Source organism: Trichoplusia ni, chromosome 1 (assembly GCF_003590095.1).
Source record: "Trichoplusia ni isolate ovarian cell line Hi5 chromosome 1, tn1, whole genome shotgun sequence".
NCBI classification, from domain to species: domain Eukaryota; kingdom Metazoa; phylum Arthropoda; class Insecta; order Lepidoptera; family Noctuidae; genus Trichoplusia; species Trichoplusia ni.
This window is the reverse complement of record NC_039478.1, coordinates 6,058,920-6,080,272: the sequence shown is the minus strand read 5'-3', so window position 1 is coordinate 6,080,272 and position 21,353 is coordinate 6,058,920. Positions and strand designations below refer to the sequence as shown.

The 21,353-nt window shown below is 37.9% G+C and overlaps 2 protein-coding genes across 10 annotated transcripts; one reads left to right on the top strand and one right to left on the bottom strand.

Annotated features, from left to right (window-relative positions):
- Nucleotides 1-609: 609 nt before the first annotated feature.
- On the bottom strand, nucleotides 610-13,573 carry LOC113491923 (valine--tRNA ligase). Its single transcript, XM_026869139.1, has 18 exons — nucleotides 13,324-13,573; nucleotides 12,430-12,597; nucleotides 11,773-11,906; nucleotides 11,131-11,289; nucleotides 10,510-10,771; nucleotides 10,081-10,211; nucleotides 9,664-9,761; nucleotides 9,123-9,247; nucleotides 8,256-8,401; nucleotides 7,574-7,766; nucleotides 4,952-5,140; nucleotides 4,463-4,569; nucleotides 3,828-4,055; nucleotides 3,345-3,486; nucleotides 2,849-3,019; nucleotides 2,259-2,453; nucleotides 1,609-1,893; nucleotides 610-1,133 (listed from the first exon to the last, which is right to left on the bottom strand). Exons 1-18 carry the CDS (start codon nucleotides 13,486-13,488, stop codon nucleotides 906-908), a joined length of 3,126 nt encoding a protein of 1,041 aa, XP_026724940.1. The 5' UTR covers nucleotides 13,489-13,573; the 3' UTR covers nucleotides 610-905.
- A 210-nt stretch (nucleotides 13,574-13,783) lies between these two features.
- Nucleotides 13,784-20,677, top strand: LOC113491942 (transformer-2 protein homolog beta). 9 transcript variants are annotated; one of them, XM_026869227.1, is made up of 9 exons: nucleotides 13,785-13,952; nucleotides 14,069-14,202; nucleotides 15,874-16,039; nucleotides 16,764-16,883; nucleotides 17,482-17,610; nucleotides 17,717-17,889; nucleotides 18,248-18,298; nucleotides 18,545-18,675; nucleotides 20,239-20,677. In XM_026869227.1, exons 1-9 carry the CDS (start codon nucleotides 13,938-13,940, stop codon nucleotides 20,262-20,264), a joined length of 945 nt encoding a protein of 314 aa, XP_026725028.1. In that variant the 5' UTR covers nucleotides 13,785-13,937; the 3' UTR covers nucleotides 20,265-20,677. The 9 variants fall into 9 exon arrangements, with proteins under 9 accessions (XP_026725012.1, XP_026725028.1, XP_026724969.1 ...); XM_026869168.1 differs by having other exon boundaries at nucleotides 15,862-16,039; XM_026869185.1 differs by having other exon boundaries at nucleotides 15,862-16,039; nucleotides 19,872-20,677.
- Nucleotides 20,678-21,353: the final 676 nt, after the last annotated feature.

The following is a 21,353-nucleotide window of genomic DNA, read 5'->3' as shown; positions in this document are numbered from 1 at the left end:
ATCAATTATTATACATTTAAATTGAGAAACAGTACAAATACGAATATTAAAAGTCACTGGCAACTACGATCACTGAAGTAGAAAAATGAAAAGGTTTCATTCAAGAAGGTTGGCAATCATTGTGCACCGACATTTTATAAAGCCGAAATAAACCCTATAAATCCCATTGGGGTCACTAAAACTGTGGTAGTCTTATAGAAGTTCAACTTCAGTAACTTAATCTAGTAACACTAAGACTAAGGTCGTCCCCACACATTGGCCCGACTGTTGGCCATAGTTTTCGTCCAATATTTGGATCGAATTTTGGCGACTTGGCCCAACTATTTTGTGAAGCTGTGAAGATCTCGAGTAGGATAATTGCATAGATTACCTTAATATACTCGTAAATTACCTAACCTCTCTCCTATTTTTGTAACTAGCTTGATAACTACGTTTTTGGAGAGGTTTTTAACACAGCAACATTGACTGATGATTGAATGTGTATAGAGGACGAAAATGCTTTAACTTCCTTCTTTATACAAAAAAATATATATAATCCGATTAACGGATATGGTAGACGCGACCGACCGTTTTATTTAAAGTGAATAAAAAAATAGGAATAATCAGGGATGGCAGTGGATTTGTAAATATATTCCCGTAGGATATAATAAAACGCAAGGTGAATAGTATTTCTGGCTTGGCTTTATCTTCAGGACGGCAATCCAGGAATTTAGGACATTGGACCACATACAACTTCAAGTGATATTATCTCTGCAAAAAACCAAAACTGTGACATTGTACCAAAGGTAAAATCTTCAATAGGAATAAACAAAACAGTCTAATAAAGACCAAAAATCAGATTCAAATTAAGAAAAATCTAAATCGACAATAAGTCTAGTCGCGTCTACAAACCTAGTCTCTACCACCTAAGACGTTTCTATCATACTATTCAGTATCCTCAACGCGCCCTCAATGATCTCGATCTCTCCCTGCGACTGCGCCAGCTTCTCCGTGTTGGCCTTCTGCACATCTTCTGGCACCTTGGTGAGGTAGTCCTCCGCCGTCGTCACTTGTTGCAGCTTCTTCAATGTTTGGTTCAGTGCTTCCTTCTTCTTTGCTAGTTTTGCTATTTCTTTAGCGGGGTCGATTAGGCCCTGTGGAGAAGAGATTTTAGTTGTTTGAAATTGCAGTGTCATTTATTAATAGAATACTCATTCAATTATGGCCGTTACTAATAGTGGGCGGCGAATAAGGTAGTAAGCATAATGTAGTCAGAATAATAAGTAGTCTATACATATACTGCATTATAACTTCTTTTTCGTGATCTTAAGAAACACCATTTTTTTGTTGTGCCCACCCCTTCGGGGGAGGAAATAGGTAGTGTCGGACTTTTACTGTCTAAGCCTGCACCGCCGTGCTACGTCATCCACGTTTTTATGTCGATGTATGGCAATGCGTTGCAATCCTTCATACACAGACCGATCTTAAGAAACACCTGACAAACTGAGAATGAAAAACTACAAAAATACAGTAGTTTATCATTCAACTGACTATAAATATCACAGTTTATCAATTTACTGTGGAAACTATAAATCCACAATCAACTGACCGGCACAACAAAACACATACCTTTAGAACAATATGCACTTCAATCTTATTCGATACAGTTAATATGGAGCATCCTGTAGGCGGCTCCTCGTCCGAGAGGGTGGAGTTCGCCAGCGACTGCAGGCTGCGGAACAGGCCCCTCAGCTGTTCGCCGGGCAACTCCGGGGCTAACACTAGGTGAGCTGTGGTCTTCTGCTTGTTGGTAATGCTGTACTCTGACCGGGTGGAGCGGATCAGATGGATCATTTTAAGGACGGTGTCCACGTCAGATTCCAGTTGTTCAGAGCGCCATGGCGTGTCGGCTTCCTGTGTGATATAAGTTAAGATGGTTAATGAAAAACTTTGTTTTTGTTTTATGGTATACAGATAATTAACCTAAGAAACGCCGAAGAAGGAGAAATGTGTTCATAATTTGTTTTGTCACAATGATGTGCCAAAAGTTTCCTTTAGTTGTTTTATGCCCAGCAACCGTTAGGCAAAGTCGTATCAATTTGAGATATACGTTTTCCCGGAATGCTTAATCCATATTCAAACCAGACAGGTCATAAAATCAGGTGCCTTTTTCACAATTGCCACAATTTCTGGGCAAGACTACCAACCCATCATTTTAACCACTTATTTTAACAGTACAACAATAAAATGTCCAAAAATACTAGGTTACCAATACTCACGGTTGGATAACTAGCCACACATATGGAGGGGCAGCTAGTGTCTTTCCTGGGCAGCCGCTGGAACAGCTCCTCGGTGACGAAGGGCATGAAGGGGCTCAGCAGCTTGAGTCCGTACTCCAGCGTCGTGTACAACGTGCGCCGAGCGGCCGCCCTCTCGCTCTCAGTGCTGCTCGTGAACACCGGTTTTAGGTATTCCTGGAAAATAGAAGTAAATATAGTGCAATAATGATAAATGTAAGTTAAGCTATGGAAAAGGTGAAAGTAGCGGCTCCTTTAACGTGAGGGGAAAGTAACGGTAAACAAGCAGATAAAACAGGAAAAAAAATCGGTTGTCATAATCCGATGAGTAGTCGAACAGTAGGACAAAAATACCTACTTGTAAAAGTCTTAAGCAGCTATATGTTTTTAATTACAACGATAGCCCTTGTCCTAACGAAAGTCCACGTCAAAATTAGTTTTAGCATATTTGTGCGGATACAAAGAAACCTCGAATCATACTTTTCGCTTTTAAAGAAGCGACTACTAGTGGTGGGGGCGTGGCTAGTCATATTTTCATTCTTCGTATTAAATCTTGTATATTTTTGACTTACCAAATACACATCGCAGAGGTCATACAGCCATAGGTTGTAGCAGTGTGTGGTGGCCGAGGGGAAGTCGTAGGCGGCGAACCCGGCGTTGACCTTGTTGACGGCGAGCGCCAGCCGGGACAACATCCAACGATCCATTGCGGACAAGTCGGATACAGATGACGGAGTGTGGGGCTGTTATGGACAAAGAAATTTAGTGGCAGATTTTTTTTTGTTGTATACAATAACGTATGAGTATATTAAATAGACCTAGATTGATCATTTTTAAAGCCAAAAATTTAAGTAGTATTTAACCCATTGGATTGGTTATTGGAAAATAACCTTGTATATCATAGAATACGGGCGATCCGAAGTCGGGACGTGGATGAGGCTGACAATTTAAGAGTAAAATCTCTTCATCAAAACTATAAGTGGAATAAAGTTACATAGCGAAGTTTTTTTCAATTAGCAAACATATTACTCTATATGTAAGTAGCACTATTGATGTAAAAATACTGACCTCATAAACAGTGTCTTTGGGGAAGTACATGAGCGCGAACTTGGTGGCGTTCCAGAGCTTGTTGCAGAAGAACCGGTAGCCCTGCACGCGCAGGATGTCCAGGTTCAGGTCGCGGCCTTGCGTCATCGCGCACAGGGCGAACCTGAATACATTCGGGAAATAAGTCAAGTGAATGAGGATATATGAAAAAATATAGTCGTCAAGTTAAGTTAGACACTTGTCGACTTTGGAAATTTCAGTTTCTTTTGTGCAAGGCCAGCCCTTTCACTTAAAACAATAGTTGAGAAAAGCACGTATAGGCCAAATATTTGAATTCTTTAAGTTTCTAGAAAAAGCAGGTTAAATTTGCGGTTCAATAAAAAGAAAAATGCACCCCTATAAAGAAAATAGATGCTAAAATTGTAAGCCCAATTATCCTTTTGAATTGGTCACACTATTCTTGAAAGAAGTTGTTCTACAGAAACATGATGAGTTTATAGTCACCTGAGCGCATCAGTTCCACATTCCGGAATGCCGTTAGGGTAGTCTTGCTTCTGTCCCTGCTTTGCTTTCTCGATCTCCTTAGGGTCGAGGTTGGAGTCAGCTAGCTGTGCATGGAGCTGTTCCAGGGTCACACCCTTCACCACATCTACGGGGTCGATGACGTTGCCGAGGGATTTGGACATCTTGCGACCGTGAGCGTCGCGGACCATCGGGTGAAGGTATATTTCCCTGCGAGGATAGTGAAGTATTTAAATAAACACTTTAAAATAAGACAAAAATAAAACAAGGTGGATTTCAAGTAAAGAAGTCACGTTGCATTAAAAAAAAAATACTATTTCATAATCATTGTCCCCGCCTCAGTCCACTGCTGGACATATGCCTATCTTATTTCAATGAACGAAATTGAGCACATGTAATTAAATGTTGGTAAAATATGAAACTGCGCAAGAGACTAGATGCAACTTATTTTGCAGACTATGGTAAAACATATCATTAAAGCCAACTGGAAGCAATGGCTGGCAATGTCAAATGACTGTTAGCCGTTATGTTGCGCTCTCATGTAGGTACATAGTAGCACTTCTATGTGATCGAATTGTGGAGTACAAAAACAATATTTACTGATGGTTTTGACTCACTTGAATGGAAGTTTCCCCATTAGCCGCTGTCCAAAGAACACCATCCTAGCGACCCAGAAGAACAAGATGTCGTGTCCAGTCTCGAGTAGACTACCCGGGTAGAACGCCTATGTTTTAGAAAAACACATTTATTATATTGTTTCCGTTATTTACTGAGGAACCAGATGAGATGAAAGTTTTAGTCTACGCATCGGAAACTACAAACACAACTAATTATAGAAAATCAGTCTTAACTTAGCAACATACATTTTATATTTGCATAAAGGTCGTTCATTGTGATTGTTTACAGACTCTGTTCTGGTGTTTAGTGACCCTGACTGCAATATGTCTGTCGAGCACTCATAATTCAAGCTTTGCTTAGCTTGAGACTGGATTGCGTTTTGAGTATGTTGTGACATATTACATTGCCTTATTCTGTTATAAACAAACTTGCTATTCGTGCGTGCGACATTTTAAGCTACATTTTAAACCACAAATCAAACTTCTTACTTGCAAGTCCTCTGTCTGATCAGGCCAACCGAAGATGGAGAATGTGAAGAGCCCAGACGAAAACCACGTGTCCAGTACATCATCATCTCTCACTAACTTGATAAGCTTCGGGTCCGCCTTGTACTTCTCAGCGGCTTTAGCCAGAGCCTCTTCCTCGGAGTGAGCTGATACCCACAGCTCTTGAACTTCCTGCAAGTTACAACGATGTATTGATGTGTCATGCATTAAAAAAACAAATGGGATTTACTACAAATAAAAATAATGTAGCAAAGTTACTGATCCAAAATTTTCTTATTCTTATTCTTATTCTTATAAAAGGTAAAAATCAAATTTTCCAGACATATTATTTTAAAGCAGGCTTCAACATTAATTAGGGGTAGAATAAAGTCTATTCTAAAACTACTACATTAGAAATCTGGAGCAAAGAACGTATAGTACATAATAAAAAAAAATACAGCAGGCAATTCCATGCAAGCAAAACTCAAATCGTTTACAGCAAATTGTCTATTAGTAGTTTACTAAGTCACATGGAATTATCATTCATTTTCATACACGCCTCGTTTTCGTTTTTTTGGCTAAGTTTCTTTAATTTTTATTTCGTTTTGCTTACTTAAATTGTATGTAAAAAATATTATTATTAGTATTAAGTGCATTAGTATCGTTAAACGACACCCAAATGGCATTGTAAGGAATTAATGGATTGTTTATAATGATGGAGTGTCAACCTTATTTATATATATTATGCGCGCTAACATGTGCGCTGATTCGCTTCCTCAATATATTACAAAAGTTAAAACTAAAGTTTAATGTATGTCTTAGGTGCTTATTTTCATACAGGGTTGATAAGACGGATGGGCGTTAAATTACACCACGTATATTATTCGTGTTTAGTATTCATTCGACACGGGTTAAAAATTAAAAGCAACAAAAATGACATTTTTTTCTTCTCAAACCAACTAAATAGCTAACAAATCAGAGGGAAACGCAACCACCCTTTGTAGCTGATAGTTAGTTGACCTTGGATAGTTAGGGAACAAAGCGGCAACGTCGTACGCGCGCTGAGCGCGGCGCATGATACGCCATCTCGTAGGTATAAAGGCGGCCGCGGCCGGGCGTCTTGTGAGTTGCGTCCGAGTGGCAACAACGCATCGTACGTTATACTCAGATTTAACGTTGTAAGGTAAATGACCTATGCATGAAGACATAATCAGCTGTTAGGAAAGATACATCGTGTTCAAACGTTGCAAAAACTTAAAAAAACATTTGCGACTGAACTACTGCTCCAATTTTATTGATTTTTGGTACAGAGCTTGAAAATAATACCTTGTATTGGCAGTTGAAAGATTCGCCCCACCGTCGTATCAACGCAGTATATTTTTTAAGAAAACCGTCGAAGTCATGTGAAGTTTAGTTTAAATAAAATTAGGGTGCATATTGAAAGCAAATGCAGCTAAATTATGAAGTGTTATTATTCCGTTTGTGAACAAGAGATGTCTCTAGCAGTAAAGTTTAATTAACTAAACAAAAAATGCTCTAACTTCACATTATAACTTGTAACATTTACATTATTATTCCTAATACAAGGATATCGGACATGACGTAATGATTTTGTCTTAGTTTCGGCGCCGACCGAGGTATTGATAACTTTCGAAAATAAATTTAAAACTATTGCTTTAGAGTAAATAACTGTATCAGTGTGACACGTCGAAACTTGTTTTAACATTGTAATTTATTTCAGGGTTAATCAGCTGGAAACCAGTATAACATCTCCGATAACCTCACAGATTAACATAAAAAATCTCTAGCGAACATCAAACACATCTATCAGAACAAATCTAGAAAAAAAAACAAAAAACCACCATGCAAATGACAGCAGCTAAACAAAAAACCACACACAGAATGAGAATCAATGTTTCGCTTATAACATCGCACATACAATAGTACCGCGAGTGTCGTGAGTCGCGTCGTCGGGCACGTGTCGCGCGCGGATCCGGCGCGACTTCTTGCGGCCCGAGCGAGTGCGGCGGCGGCGCGGGGCCGTCTTACTGTGAGACGGTGCGTCTTGTTGTTCGAGGAAGCCCTCGACAATCTTAAGACAAGGGTCTTTTCAGACTCGGTGTTTATACGATATTTGACGTGGTTGAAGTTGGTTTTTTTTATACACAATTTAATATACGATGGGTACTATGAAATCGATACGATCTATATAGAGACTGGGATTGCAAAGAGTTATACGTACAGAGGGTGGTTTGATAGACATAAATTGCTAAATTATCAAATTATTATTCTATTGAACACATGGAAAATATTTTATATTAATTCGTAGACAAATTTGGCTCTAACCCATTACTGTAACTTCTTTCAATTTGCGTTACATTTTAAGCATACAAGTTTTTTTGGTTCCTTTCTTTCTTATTCATAGTCGTTTTTTCTATTCATCACCTTTTCCTAACTTTATCCTACTTTTTTCCATACTATTTATCCTATAAACCAGCCCACTTCTCTTATCGCAGGTCTGCTGGTAGACTTCCCAGAAGATCATCTTTTCTCTATTGTTGTATTCCTATACCATTCGTGAAAAAATATTATTAATTGTATAAATAGTGCTGAAAGTGTCCTCACCTCTGGTTTGGGCAGCGTGACCTTGTAGGCGGGGATCCTGTGTCCCCACCAGAGCTGGCGCGAGATGCACCAGTCGCGGATGCCCTCCATCCAGTGGTACCAGATCTTCTCGTGCACGTCCGGGATTATCTTCAGCTCACCTGTCTTGACCGCCTTCACGGCTTCCGCCGCCATGTTGTCGCATTTTATGTACCTGGTTAAATATTATAAGGGCTTTGATAATTATTTGAACTTGTCTGATGGTAACCCCTTTACATTAATCAATGACAACAATTTGTAATTTGTGCTGTTCAGACATTAGTCAATAATGTTTAACAGTCTAACCTTCATACAATGTATAAAATGGTAGCTATAAACACTTTCCGCCATTCAGTTAAAAGTTAATAAATCTATTTACTAGGTTATATTTTTTGTCTCTATGTACAGCTTAACAGACAGTAAATACTAGAAAATATATACACGTCGCTTACGGGTTAGCCGGGACCGCTAGTATAAATACAATATTTACTTTGACTTGGTTCGGAACCAAGACAATCATGATTATTCATTTTTAAACTAGAGCACAAAAAAATAGAGTTCATATAAACTGGGAAGTTTAATAAGCGACCTTATTCCAACTAACAATAAGATCTCCTATCATATTTCCTCTAAAATCATAATATTGTGTATGTGTATTACTGACCACTGCGGCTTGAGCATGGGTTCCACAACATCTTTAGAGCGGCTGCAGAGCGGCACCACCATGGCGTGGTCCTTGGTCTCGCGGTACAGCTTCATCGTCTCCAGGGTCTTCACGATGCTGCGACGGACGTCGTATCGCTTCATACCCTGGCCAAAAAGGTTATATGTAACGGTTAAGGTCTTATTCTTGTTCTGATAATATGTAATGATAGAATAGAGGAATATATAAGAGTATAAAAACCCTACAATTATTGCAACACCTGAAAAAAGCCGTTTAGCTGAACTTCAATATATGTATTTAACAACTATACAAACTTAACATACAAATAAATATTTTGAGTTTGAGTTAATGCAGATTATTATTGTGTAAATATGAGGTAGAGCAATGTAACGGTGAAGGAAATTAACGTAACGGGTGACTGGGGTGATCAAACCTGACTGTTGGGACTTTTTTTGCAAATATACCGAGTACAGAATAATTTTGCACTTGAAAAGTTGAATAATTTCAGATATTAAGCTTCAAGCACTTTGATGTTGGTCTAGTGATTAGAGAATCTGACTCTTATAGCTGAGGTTGTGGGATCGATTCCCACAATGGACAGAGATGAGCATGATATTTTTTTCCGTCTGAGTGTAGTTCACGTATGTATATATTTAGAAATACATGTGTAAAGTATTTCATCTATTATTTACTACTCATAATAAAAGCTTTGCACAGTTTGAAATTAGATGGCGTTGGGTCAAAGTTTTGGAACATTAATTTTTAACAGACTTTTCAAACCGTCTGGTACAAATGCATGCATGCTTACTCAAATACAAAACAACAAGTTTCTCTGAATCAGGGACTACTAAATAGAGTATATCTTACAGCAAACGGTCCACAGTTGTCCAACATCCTGCCCTCGTCATCGAATATAGTGATGTAGGGTAGGTTGTGTCGCTTCCCGATCTCATAGTCGTTCTGGTCGTGAGCGGTCGATATCTTTACAGCACCTGGTTCAGACAACACATGTATTATCGGGATGACTGTCAGGGACGATGTACTTGAATGGAGTTGTAATAGGATTAGTTAGAGGGGCTTTCAAACAAATAAAAAAAAGGATATGAAATGATACAACGGTTTACTCATGCGTATTTATCAGGAGTGTCCGACTTGTTTCGAATCCAAACGGAGTCCTCATTTATGAGCTGACGCGTGAGCAAACCGCTGCATCATTTAATAATGAATCAGTTTCACGATAGTTACTATAAAACACTTTGAATAATATAAATACTTTGGAATTTAATTTTTGTTTTTGGAGATTTGATTTAAAATTTTGGATTCTTGGGCGTAACAAGTATTTTCTGCAGGACAACGCTTTTCAGGCCTATTCGAATGATGATATTATTATAGCCCTCATCATACTAACCAGTTCCGAAGTTCATGTCGACGTACTCATCTGCAATGACAGGCAACGTCCTCTTGATGATGGGATGAACGAGGTGTTTGCCCACTAGGTGTTTGTATCTGAGAACCACAAATATTATGAGGCTATTTTAGTAAGGTTTTAACAAATGAACTTTAAAGTAAGAGATTTAAAGTTTAATATCGAATATTATTATTAATTTCATGTCAATTGCGGCCAACATATACAATACCGCACAAAATTCAAAATTGATTTCATAGTTATAAGAACTATTTTTTTTTGCAAATTCAACCTTATACAGATTACTTAAAGTTGTTTTTACAATGATAAACTGTTTCTAAAAGTCCAGTCCACATTTTCAAACTAAATGTTAGGGTATTGGTAAGGTTTTATGTGTCATTCTTGATAAGTTATTCTCACCTCTCGTCTTTAGGATGGACGGCCACGGCGACGTCAGCCAACATGGTTTCTATACGAGTGGTGGCCACAATTATCTCGTCATCAGATGTCTCAGCCTTATACGCGAAGTATACCAGTACACCGAACTCCACCTACCGAAGAATATCATATTTTATTGTTTTGTTCATGAAAGTAGTATAAATTTAAAAACACACTGTTATGTTTTTACGGTAAATTCCTAAAAAAATCTTAACTTTTTTTTAAATACGAATTAAAAATTAGTAGTAGTAGTAGTAGAGAATACAAATTATTTAATGCGGTAAATCTCTTAAAAGTTAAAAAAAACACTTTAAATATTAATTCCAGGTCTTATGTCCAAGAATAATAATTATTTGACGTTTTACTATTGCCATTATACAATAAACAAAAATATTATGATGTACACCTTACCTTATGATCATAACCGGGTATACTCAAGAAAGTTCGCCCAGGAATCTCAATCTTATCAACTTCTATATCAGAGATGGCGCTCTTGAGCGTGCAGGACCAGTTGACGAGCCTGTTGGCGCGGTAGATGTCGCCAGCGTCGTGCAGCCTTATGAAGGCCTCGTTGACGGCGCGACACATGGAAGGGTCCATTGTAAAGCGGACGCGAGACCAGTCGTAGGACGAACCGAGGGAGCGGAGCTGCTCGTAGATGCGGACGCCTTTCCTATAGATATGAATCAAAGTTAGAAATTTTGCTTCTGACAGATATTACAGGGAAGAAAACTCATGATTTAGCTCAAGGAAGCTTTAGCAACTGCCAAACAAGGATTCTTATCTGTTCAGTGAAGCTGACAAAGCCTAAGTTTTGACTTACTGAAAAGATTAGGTAGAATATATCCTCTCTTTAAGTGCCGAAATAGTTGCTGGAGGACAACGCAGCAGAAAGTTAAGAAAAAATACAGCTAAATGCTCAGACATTCAGGATGCTAACTGTTTTCAAACAATAATGAAATCTAAACTTAGACTTGAAACACTATTTTCGAGTATCATATTTTAAATCTGTCTTTATGCTAGTTTACTTACTGCTCCTTCCACTCCCACACTCTCTTGATGAACTCCTCCCTGCCGAGCTCGTGGCGCGTCTTCTTCTCCTCGCGCCACAGCTTCTTCTCCACCACGACCTGTGTAGCAATACCCGCGTGGTCGCAGCCAGGGTTCCATAGAGTCGTTTTACCATTCATCCTAGGATATACAAAGAAGGTTTAGGAATGGCAGGCACTGAGAATGATTATGAGGTAAGCTTGATTGCAACTGGAATGGTCCATTTTTATTCTGCACAGAGGAGCTGAGCTGGATAATTTGCTATAAGACCAGGGAATCCCTGGATACATAAATTGAATACAGTTGTTTGAATCGAAATTGATAAAAATATAACAATTTAAATGTATAACCATCAAAACATGTTTTTATATGGCTCTATTACCTGATTAATTTAATTGTAGTCTAGACGCAAACATACCATCAAGTCATAGACTCAGATCAAACATCAAGTTCCAGCATGGGTATCAAAGCCGTGACATATCGTGCTCAGTAGATTTGGCGTGGTGACTTAATATACCACTCGGATGAGTACGAAAATAACGAATAGGGGGAGGATTTTGCCAGGCAGAAGAGCAACATAGTCAAATCAAAACACAGGGCTATTGCAAGTAGCTTTTCTATTACCTGTGCCATCTGGTTATGGCATCTTCCACAGCATTGGTCAGTGCATGTCCAAGATGGAGGGTGCCCGTCACATTGGGAGGGGGGATCACCATCACAAACTTGCCTTTAGGATTAGGTTCCAGGACCGATTTCCTCTGAAAATATATAAACAATATAGAAACTAAGATTTTAAATAAACTTGATTTCTAATTTCTTCCTCTTTAACATTGCAGTTCAAAGCAAGAAATAATATTATAATTATTTGATCCTTTTTTTAAGAATGACTCCCGCAGTGTGCAATGAAATCCTTGATGTAGGATGTTTCACAAACATTCAAGTCACATGCACAAAGACACCCAGACTCATTAAATGCATTTATGTCTCACACAAACTGCTGTCCTATGTGGGGATCAAACATGCAACATGTCAAGCATAGATGCTTGGTTTGGTCTTCTCAACTATTGTCAACCCCTAGGGTGCAAGGATGCAGTCCAAAGTATTTTATTGACTCAGTATTTCTCCTATATTCTCTCTTATATCTTTATTATTCTATACTAAAAGTAGAATTCATCTAAAATATAGATTAGATATTCATAAGAAATTTTTGAATCTGATCTGATCAAGCATCCAAGAAAAGACTTTGTGTTTTATAGAACTACAGTATAAAGTTGAACTTACTCCATACTCGGGCTTGAAGAATCCCTGCTTCTCCCACCAGGCATACCAGGCAGCTTCCACAAACTGTGGGCTGTAGGCATCGGGCATAGCACCCGCTATGTCCTTCTTATCACCTGGTGCCGTATCCGCTGTGTATACCGCACTCTCTTTTGTTTCCTTTACCTTTTTCTGAAAGATAAGAATATAAAATATTATTTATTAATACTTCTTATGCAAACAAGTACAATGGCGGATTTAATGCCAGAGGTATTCACTACCAGGCCACCAAACAAATACAGCTTTCAGGAAAATATGCATAGTGAGCATAATTTATCTTACAGTTTATTTAGTCTGAGTATTTTTTTTTTATTAATTTTGAATAAATTATAATCATAACACAATAATTGCGATCAATTATTGTAATACAACACACACACACACAAACATTGTATTGAAATTAGTATGCAAAATAATAATACAAAAACAAATTAATTTACACAGTATTGACTCAAATGTCTAGGCAGAATATTATTCAAGGCATTAACGTATCAATTTTTATTATATAGTATAAATTTTATGCATTATCTGATTATTCAAAGATAAATAAAGATTTCATTGAATTAATATTTATAACAACATAGACAGAATCCAGTACAAAAACATCAATATACTTAGTTGTGATTCCAAATGTTTTAGATCTCTGTTTATTGAGCGACTTTAGGTTGACGCAACGTGACAAACAATTGCATTATTACTTTCACCAGCGATTATGCCAGGCTGGTAGTGGCTAAAGACTTAACCTAATAATTTAAAAACTTATAGTGATTTTCAGTAATTTCCTTATAATACTTGCTTGATAAGTTCAATAAGAAGGTGTGAATGGTTCCATATTTTAAATATTGTTAATGTACGAACCTCTGGTTTATCTTTTTGCACAGCTGGTGTTGCGCTCTTTTTGTCTAACTTCGCTTTAAGCTTTTCTAGCTTGGCGGCCTTTTTTGCTTCTTTCTCTAGTTGCTTAGCAGTCTTTTCTTGAGGTTGGTCCTCTGGTGGACCATTTTGTACTTCGTTATCAGTCATATTTACGAAAATCTAAACGAATTTAAATATTGAGCGCACACCACACCACATTCCCTGAATATGATCAAATTGGTGATGATGTGACAGACAGTCTTCGTTCTGAATTCCTGATTTGAACATTGTTATCGATCACTATTTTATCATAATTTCGTTCAAAAATAAAGTAGCTTACTAATCGACTATTAATTCTTTTAATTCCACTATCTAATGAAGTTATCGACTAAACAGTGCATTCATGCTCTTTACTTGACTAATGCCCCTCACTGACTTGTGACTATTGTTAACTGCTGACAAGCACAACACTAACCACAACGCCATTTTGTTTTTCGTTTCTTGCTAAACGCTATTGAGGTGTGCTCGTAAAATTTTATCTGAACTTTACACGTTCAATAATAGATTGAATACGTTTTATCTTCTTTTTATTCGGCGGATTCATCACGTCTGATATCATGTCGGATCGAGAGGTACTATTTTTAAACGTAGTCCGTCATGTCCGCCTAGCATTCCCGCCGCGTGTGTTTTATTTTGTCGGCGGGTCGTTCTATATTTAATGGGAAAAATATCGTTTGGGTGATTTCAGAGAAGTCGCTCGAGAACTCGCAACGGTTCTCGCGAGCCGGCACCTAAGCCCGCCGCGATGTCTCGGGGTCATAGCCGAAGCCGGTCTAGGACGCCGCCCCCGCCAAAAGCTTCGAGCAGGAAATATAGGAGCCCGTAAGTGTATTTACATAAAATGTTGGGTTTTTGAGCTTTGTAGTTGGTGAATAGCTTAAATGCGTATTTGGCATTGTAAGTTGTAAAGTTAATGAATGCTTTATAACCTCGATCTCAAGGGTAGCGCCTGCGTGTGTTGCGCAATGGTGTGTATCGCACAAACATCGTTTACATGCCTCTCAGGAAGCGTATATTTTGTAGTCATTTACGCGACATCGCTCGTCCTTGATGATGTTTTTTAGTGACGATATCTAATACATGTCCATCGGCGTCTATGCATGTAGTTTATTCAATAGTTATAAAATATCGTAGCAACCGTTTTATCAATACATTGTATTATGAAGTTAAGCAAAGTTATGGCGCGCAGTAGTGATAAGAAAGTAGTAAATAAAGTAGCAATTATTATTTACACAGTTGAAATATGTTTGTACTCAATTGCCTTGTAATTTTTGCTAACGACAATTACATACTGTAATCTATTTGGCATACTCTATCATTGCTAAAATTAACTGATTGGGGACTGACTCATTTTTACCATTCTTTAGCACCAAGCATCATTATCAAGAGTTAACAGATTCACACAGTCAATAACTTTACCAAATGTTGTTTATTGACAAGCTTATCTTTAGTTTTATTGGTAGTTGTCTGTTGAAACTTGGCATGTTCTCTTGAGATTTTTTTATAGAGTACCTAATTATGAAATACTCCTGAAAAGATAGTTAATAATTCTAATGAAAATTTTAAATATATATACCTTAATGAAAGAGGTGTCTCTGCCACAAAATAAATTCATAATAATTATTAAACATCAGTAGAATTAAGATAGAAATATTTGAGTACTGAATATACTTAAATAGTTGTTCTAGGAAAGATATTAAATCTAATCACAAAGTCTTCAAAGTTATACTCATTTTAAAGGTAGATTTATGTTCATCATTCAGCTATGAATTAGCACTTGTCTTTTACGAAAACACTAAATGTGATGTGTACTTGAAATGTATCTTTCTTAAAATAATTAATTTGGAATTCCAATCAACAAACTTGCGATGGACAAACTGAATTGCAGTCATAAATAAATGAAATATAATTATTTTTAACAGATAATTAACATTTTGAAATACATACCATTAATAGGCGCATTTAAACTTCTTTGGGTATTTATAACTTTCCCTGAAACAACAAAAGCCAATAACCGGTGTTTGTTTGTGTAGATCCACTAACAGTACTGTTCCTTTAGATCTTGTTGTGCTTTCTACTTATTGATTATTGTAATGGCTGGTTTATTTGGTTAAAATTTTGCTATTACATAAAATTATACAATTCGACTACATACAATGCCATATGTTCACAAGTAGAATACAAATATTGCAAATACAAGAGCTAAAAAACACTGTGTATTGACCTTACCTGAAGTTTCTCACATAAAATACGAAATTAATAATCAAGGATTTTGTTGATCACTAATTTGTCTTTAACGTCTGCTTATCTAGAAGCTGCATATTATATATTCTTTAATGAATAGTACATAATTTGTTTGATTTTGACTTTACATTATCACTAGATGTTTAGAAACTGTCAGTAAGGTCAAGTATTGTGTAGCGTAGCTATGTGTTGCTTGTGTGTTCTTGCATGTTAACCGCGCGTTGTCGCTGACGCTAGGTCGGCCTCCAGGTCGCGCTCGCGGTCGGGCTCGGCGCGGCGCGGCTACCGCTCGCGGTACTCCCGCAGCCGCAGCCGCTCCTACTCGCCCCGCGGCTCCTACCGCCGCTCCCACAGCCACAGCCCTATGTCCTCGCGCCGCCGGCATATGGGTGACAGGGTGAGGAGCGATGTTTATGTGAATACCTTTTATTGATTATTCCAGTCCGTAGTGTAAGATGTCCCCGCATGCTATAACAGCTAGTAAGCAGTAGGCTGTGTTTACTTCTTTATTATCTTCTGTAGCTATTTGCTTAGTTAAGAGCTATGTAATGTTATTTCAAGCTCAAACTTATATGGATTAATTACTCCATAAGGAACTAAACATTGCCTATTGTGCACTATAGCTGCAATAAAACAAAATGTATACAAAACCTGCAGCCATATTCACTATGGATGCTATAAGCAAATGTCGTAAAAGGCACCTGAAAAGGTACAAAAATCAAAGATGGTTGCAATTGGCTGTATTAAAACGATTCAATCTTTTAATTCAAGAAATGTATACATGTCCCCATAAGCCAATTGCCTATTTATGCATTTAATGCATACTTAGTTTAAGAACTAGATTTAATGCATGCAATTTTTTTTATGACCCTATGAAGGGTTTGTGTTAATCTGTGAACTATGATTACAGAACCACCAAGTTGAAATTGATTATGTTGAGTTATCCTGCTTAACTTGTAAAAGTGAACTGTAAAGTATAATATTATGCAAGATGTAAGATTTTTTACATTTTAGTGCCACATAGAAATAAATTTTAAAATGGCCTAAGCTTTAATTCTGATTTAATCACTAGTTCACTCACGTTAAGTTTATGTTTTCAATATTCTTGATTGATACTAACTGTATTGAGCTGCGAACAGACATCGCAAGGCACGCAGCCCGAAAGTCTGGCTTCACACGCCTCGCTGCCGCGCTCCGAGCGCTCTCCGCGCAAGCACGGGGCGAGCCGACAGACGCGACATTCAGCTCATGAGCTCACTGTGAGTTGGGATGGGTGACATTTTTTTTGGTTTGCCTTAGGTACAAAATTAATAGACAAATTTGGGATGACTAAGCATCTAAATGTTACAGAAAATGCCACGAGGGTCGTATTTTTTATTTGTTGAAAACTAACACTGAAAGGTTTGAAGAAATAACAGTCGAAATTCGTCTTGGTGTTGTGTAAAGCCATATTCCTTCAAGAAAAACATATGGCCGTGCAAAGGCTCGACCTAACTCAGTGGTGATGTCGGTTACAGCATCTGATTGGAGACGTCTGACGTTTCCAAGACTGCATCACACTCCTAGGCATTCGCGCCACATACCTGGCAATATCTGTTCGCACCTTTAAGTTTAGGCCATTTTCGCACTGGCATCTGAAGTTATAAACCCAAGACAAATTGATTGGCAGTTCAATTAACAAAAAAATAATCTTCATATAAAATATTTTTTATTAAAATCTTCAAACCCCAAGTTACAGTCAAAATTGTTTTTAGCTTTCCTAAAAATAAAGAATTAATCAGATTTTAAATTTTTCTGAGATTTTAGCACTTAGTTTAACTCACCTACAAGCAAATAGACCCCATGTACCGTCAACAGGAAAATCCCACGCCGTCAAGATGCCTCGGCGTGTTTGGCTTGAGTCTATATACTACGGAACAGCAGATCAACCACATCTTCTCCAAATATGGACCAGTGGACAAAGTACAAGTCGTTATTGATGCTAAGGTGGGTACACACACGTTTATATTTTTGTTACATCACACGTAAATGTCTCAATCCCATATTTCCTGTAAACCGAAACAAAATGGTGTATAATATAAATTGTTTGTAGACGGGTCGTTCTCGAGGATTCTGCTTCGTGTACTTCGAGAACCAGGAAGACGCGAAGGTCGCTAAGAACGAGTGCACCGGCATGGAGATCGACGGGCGCCGCATCCGCGTCGACTACTCCATCACGCAGCGCGCACACACGCCCACGCCCGGTATCTACATGGGGAAACCGACGTATGTACTATTACCACGTACTAAATACATAGCCCTATAAAAAATGGCGGGCATATCAATGTCGCCCTTAGATGTCATGCCGTCTATGTCATTGTCCAGTAGTATTTAGAGGCGAATAGAATTCTTAGATTTTGTTAAAGTTCCAACATTGAAATTCACACATAATTTTTTACTTTTGTGTGACTCCTATGTGTTGGTAGATCATCTTTTAAACAGAATTAGAGTAATTCGACTACAAGACCTAGTCGAGTTATTAAAGGCCTGTTCGTACAGTTCATTTGCCATAGTTACTAAACTGCTCCTCAAATAAAGTCCTCAATAAGAAAGAAAATATTTATAATTTGTTTTTATTTTGCAGTGTAAGCAGGGGCGGTGACAACGGATACGACAGACGTCGCGGCGACAGAGAGTAAGTATTTTTTAATTTTTTACAAATGAAGTGTTTAATTGCAATTAACTGTGTCGAAAAAATGGTATTAATGTTGAACACATAATACCATTTTTTGAGCAAATAATTATAATGTCAATTTATTTTCCATTATTACACAATGTTACAGCTTAATGATAATTTGCAAGTAATATCTTGTAATTTTATGCATCAATGAGCACATACTAGGGTAATTCGAGGGTGAGCTAATGGCGAGTGTTCCCACAGCGACTACTACTACCGCGGCGGGGGCGGCGGGTACCGCGAGCGCGACTACTACCACCGCGGCTACCGACACCGCTCGCCGTCGCCGCACTACCGCCGCCGCCGCTACGAGCGGGAGCGCTCCTACTCGCCGCGTAAGTCCTATTACCATCCCGAGCGGTAGACGCTAGGCGCTAGGCCAGTCCGCCCACCACTGCGGGCCGCGGGGCTACTCAAACTTACAGCGATATGCAAGAAATCACTATATACATCTCACCATCTCTCGCATTTCTATATTCAGTATTGTATTCAGAAGAAAATCTTCAACTAGGTAGAACTGTGTATTATTATAGGCGTAAAAAGATTTATTGTAATCATTCCCAATATATGGGTGGTGGGTTCCAAAAAATATTTTTAGACCATGTAGTAGATTAGAAATTACACAATTAGAGCTTGACTCTGCTTTTAAGATTGTTGTGAATAAAACGGCAGAGGAATTAAATACAGTCTAAAAGTCTCCAGTTAGATAGCAACTTAATAATTGTATAGAAATTTATTGTTGATATCACATGAGAAGTAATACTTAGCAGAAACCTAAAGTTTGTTAAATATATTAGTATATGTGAAGGGTAGTCAGCTATAGTTTTGGTAGCCCTGTGTGATGAATGAATTGATAACTTGCAAACTTTGTAGTAAATTACTTGAAACCCCGCAATGTAAAATATGTGTGACAATTGAAGCTCAAGCAGAATTGTACAAAATGTTTATAAAATATTTGTGACAAAAGTCAGTTTATATTCCTCTTTATGTTTTAGTTTTAGGGTTATTTTTGGTCAGTTCATTCTTTTTAAATCTTTTAATGACTAAAATGAAATCTCACTGACCTGAAAAATTGCATACATTAATGTATATGCATAAGGGCCAAAATTCCATAGTTAATATGAGATGAATTGTACTTCTTAATTTCAATGATAGGTTCATGTACCAAAGATTTATCAGTTGGATGTGGTGCCATACACCATTCCCATTCAGAAAACATTGGTGTTATGCTATACCCCTGTACATAATGTTTGTGTCTGTATGAAGTATGACCTCCCTTGCATCTATGTTTTAGTTGTTAATTAGAAATAAGTTCTAAATGTTGTGTGCATTTGTGTTTTCTATCAATTTATTCTTACACAAACATAACAAAGATGTATGTATAATAAAAACACATTATTGTGATATTGATTAGTCATTTATTTTGATTATAACTTTATAAGAATGAATTGATAGATATAACTTGGCCACGTTAATAACGTAGCGTATGTTTTGGTATAACACATAGTTACTCCCCTCTTTGACTTTGCAGGTCGTTATTAGTAAGTTCGTGACGCTGAGTTCAACTTCAGACATAGCATAGTATTTTGATACAACATCAGATCCCAAACTGTGTCGACCGGTCTCCTATGCATTTATATACCTGTAAAGGCCGGTTTAGTCTTATGACGTAATGTTAACTTTGTATACAATTTTGTAACAGGCGGGCCGCAGTCGACCGGCCGGCGGCCGCGCGGCCCCAAGAGAGAAGCTCCTTTGTGTTAATTATAATGTGATGAAAGGGTTTAGCATAAGTTAGCGTGTAACGCCCGCGCGGGCATAGTTGCCTCTAGGATGTAAAACTAGCTCTAATAAAGATTTAACACTAAGTCTAATATTGATTTTGTTTGTTTGAAAAGGTATTGAAACAAGAAGTAAAGGATGAAGTTCCTTGAAACTAACTGTGTTGAAGTTTTGAAAATGTTTGATTGAAAAGTCCTTTCGCAACGGCGCTCGCCGGATCGGGACGGCCGCGCGGCTAACGTGTCGCAGCCACCGGCACTGGCTTGTCGAAGCGAAAAGAATATGATCGAGTTAGCCGCTAAGTAGGAAGCCCAAGCTTTGCGAAGACATTGAAGAGAGAAGTCGCGCGCGCATAGATCATATTCTTTATCTTCCGACTTTACGTATACATTCTAAAGCGACAGTCACTGTGGCGACGTGATCGATTGCATTTCTCGTGTTGCTAGTTACATATGTATTATTATGTATTCGGATGTATCGAGTCTGGCATCTCACGTTATTAGAGTAGCGTTGTGTTGTGACGACTTGTTAATAAACAATAGTTTTGTAACGTCATTATGGTTCTTCTTCATTCACGGTTCGTCCCACCTTCTCTATCCATCGCATCCTTTCTTATCTCTCGACCGACGCTGCGTGGGATCAAGGGATTTACATATTAGCTCTATTGTAAAAGCTTGGCCATACAAAGATTTGCGAGCCATACGAAAATAATGTCCAGAAGACGATTTTACCACTGGTACCGATAGAAACGATCAATGAAAGTAAGACTGATGTCAAGTGACGCCGATCGATTTGAAATAAATTTAGCAGGCAGAGCAAAATAATGACTTGCCCCTTTAGGCTACCTAACCATCATGACGTTTCAAATTAGCATGCGTCACTAAAGATACCTTGAAACATAAGATTTAGGGTAAATAGTTGACCAAACCGATCGTTCCTTTATCCTGCGCCTGCGTCCTTGACAAACAGACAGACGGAAAAATACTTACCTTGCTTATATTATCTGTAGTATGATCTTAAGTAATTATAAATATGTAATTTGATGGCATTTAGTTAGTTTAACATAGTCCTAAGTCTGCTTAAAAACTGTAAAGTAATTTAGTATTGCAGAAATGTTCTGATTCACCTCTGAAGAACAGTACATAAAACAAATTACTAATTACCACCTTACAAATTTCGCAGTACGTAGCTTTAAAGGCGTCGAGTTACGCATCACTTGAAAAGTGAAACT

What these genes read in the sequence shown, in the direction of transcription:
- LOC113491923 (XM_026869139.1), bottom strand. Translation starts at nt 13,488, where the DNA reads ATGACTGATAACGAAGTACAAAATGGTCCACCAGAGGACCAACCTCAA. An exon ending in TGCAAAAAGATAAACCAGAG is followed by an intron (nt 12,598 to 13,323) that starts GTTCGTACATTA and finishes CTTATCTTTCAG; the next exon opens with AAAAAGGTAAAGGAAACAAA. An exon ending in ACCTCTGCGATGTGTATTTG is followed by an intron (nt 2,454 to 2,848) that starts GTAAGTCAAAAA and finishes TCTATTTTCCAG; the next exon opens with GAATACCTAAAACCGGTGTT.
- LOC113491942 (XM_026869160.1), top strand. An exon ending in ATCTACATGGGGAAACCGAC is followed by an intron (nt 17,890 to 18,247) that starts GTATGTACTATT and finishes TTTATTTTGCAG; the next exon opens with TGTAAGCAGGGGCGGTGACA. An exon ending in AGACGTCGCGGCGACAGAGA is followed by an intron (nt 18,299 to 18,544) that starts GTAAGTATTTTT and finishes GTGTTCCCACAG; the next exon opens with CGACTACTACTACCGCGGCG.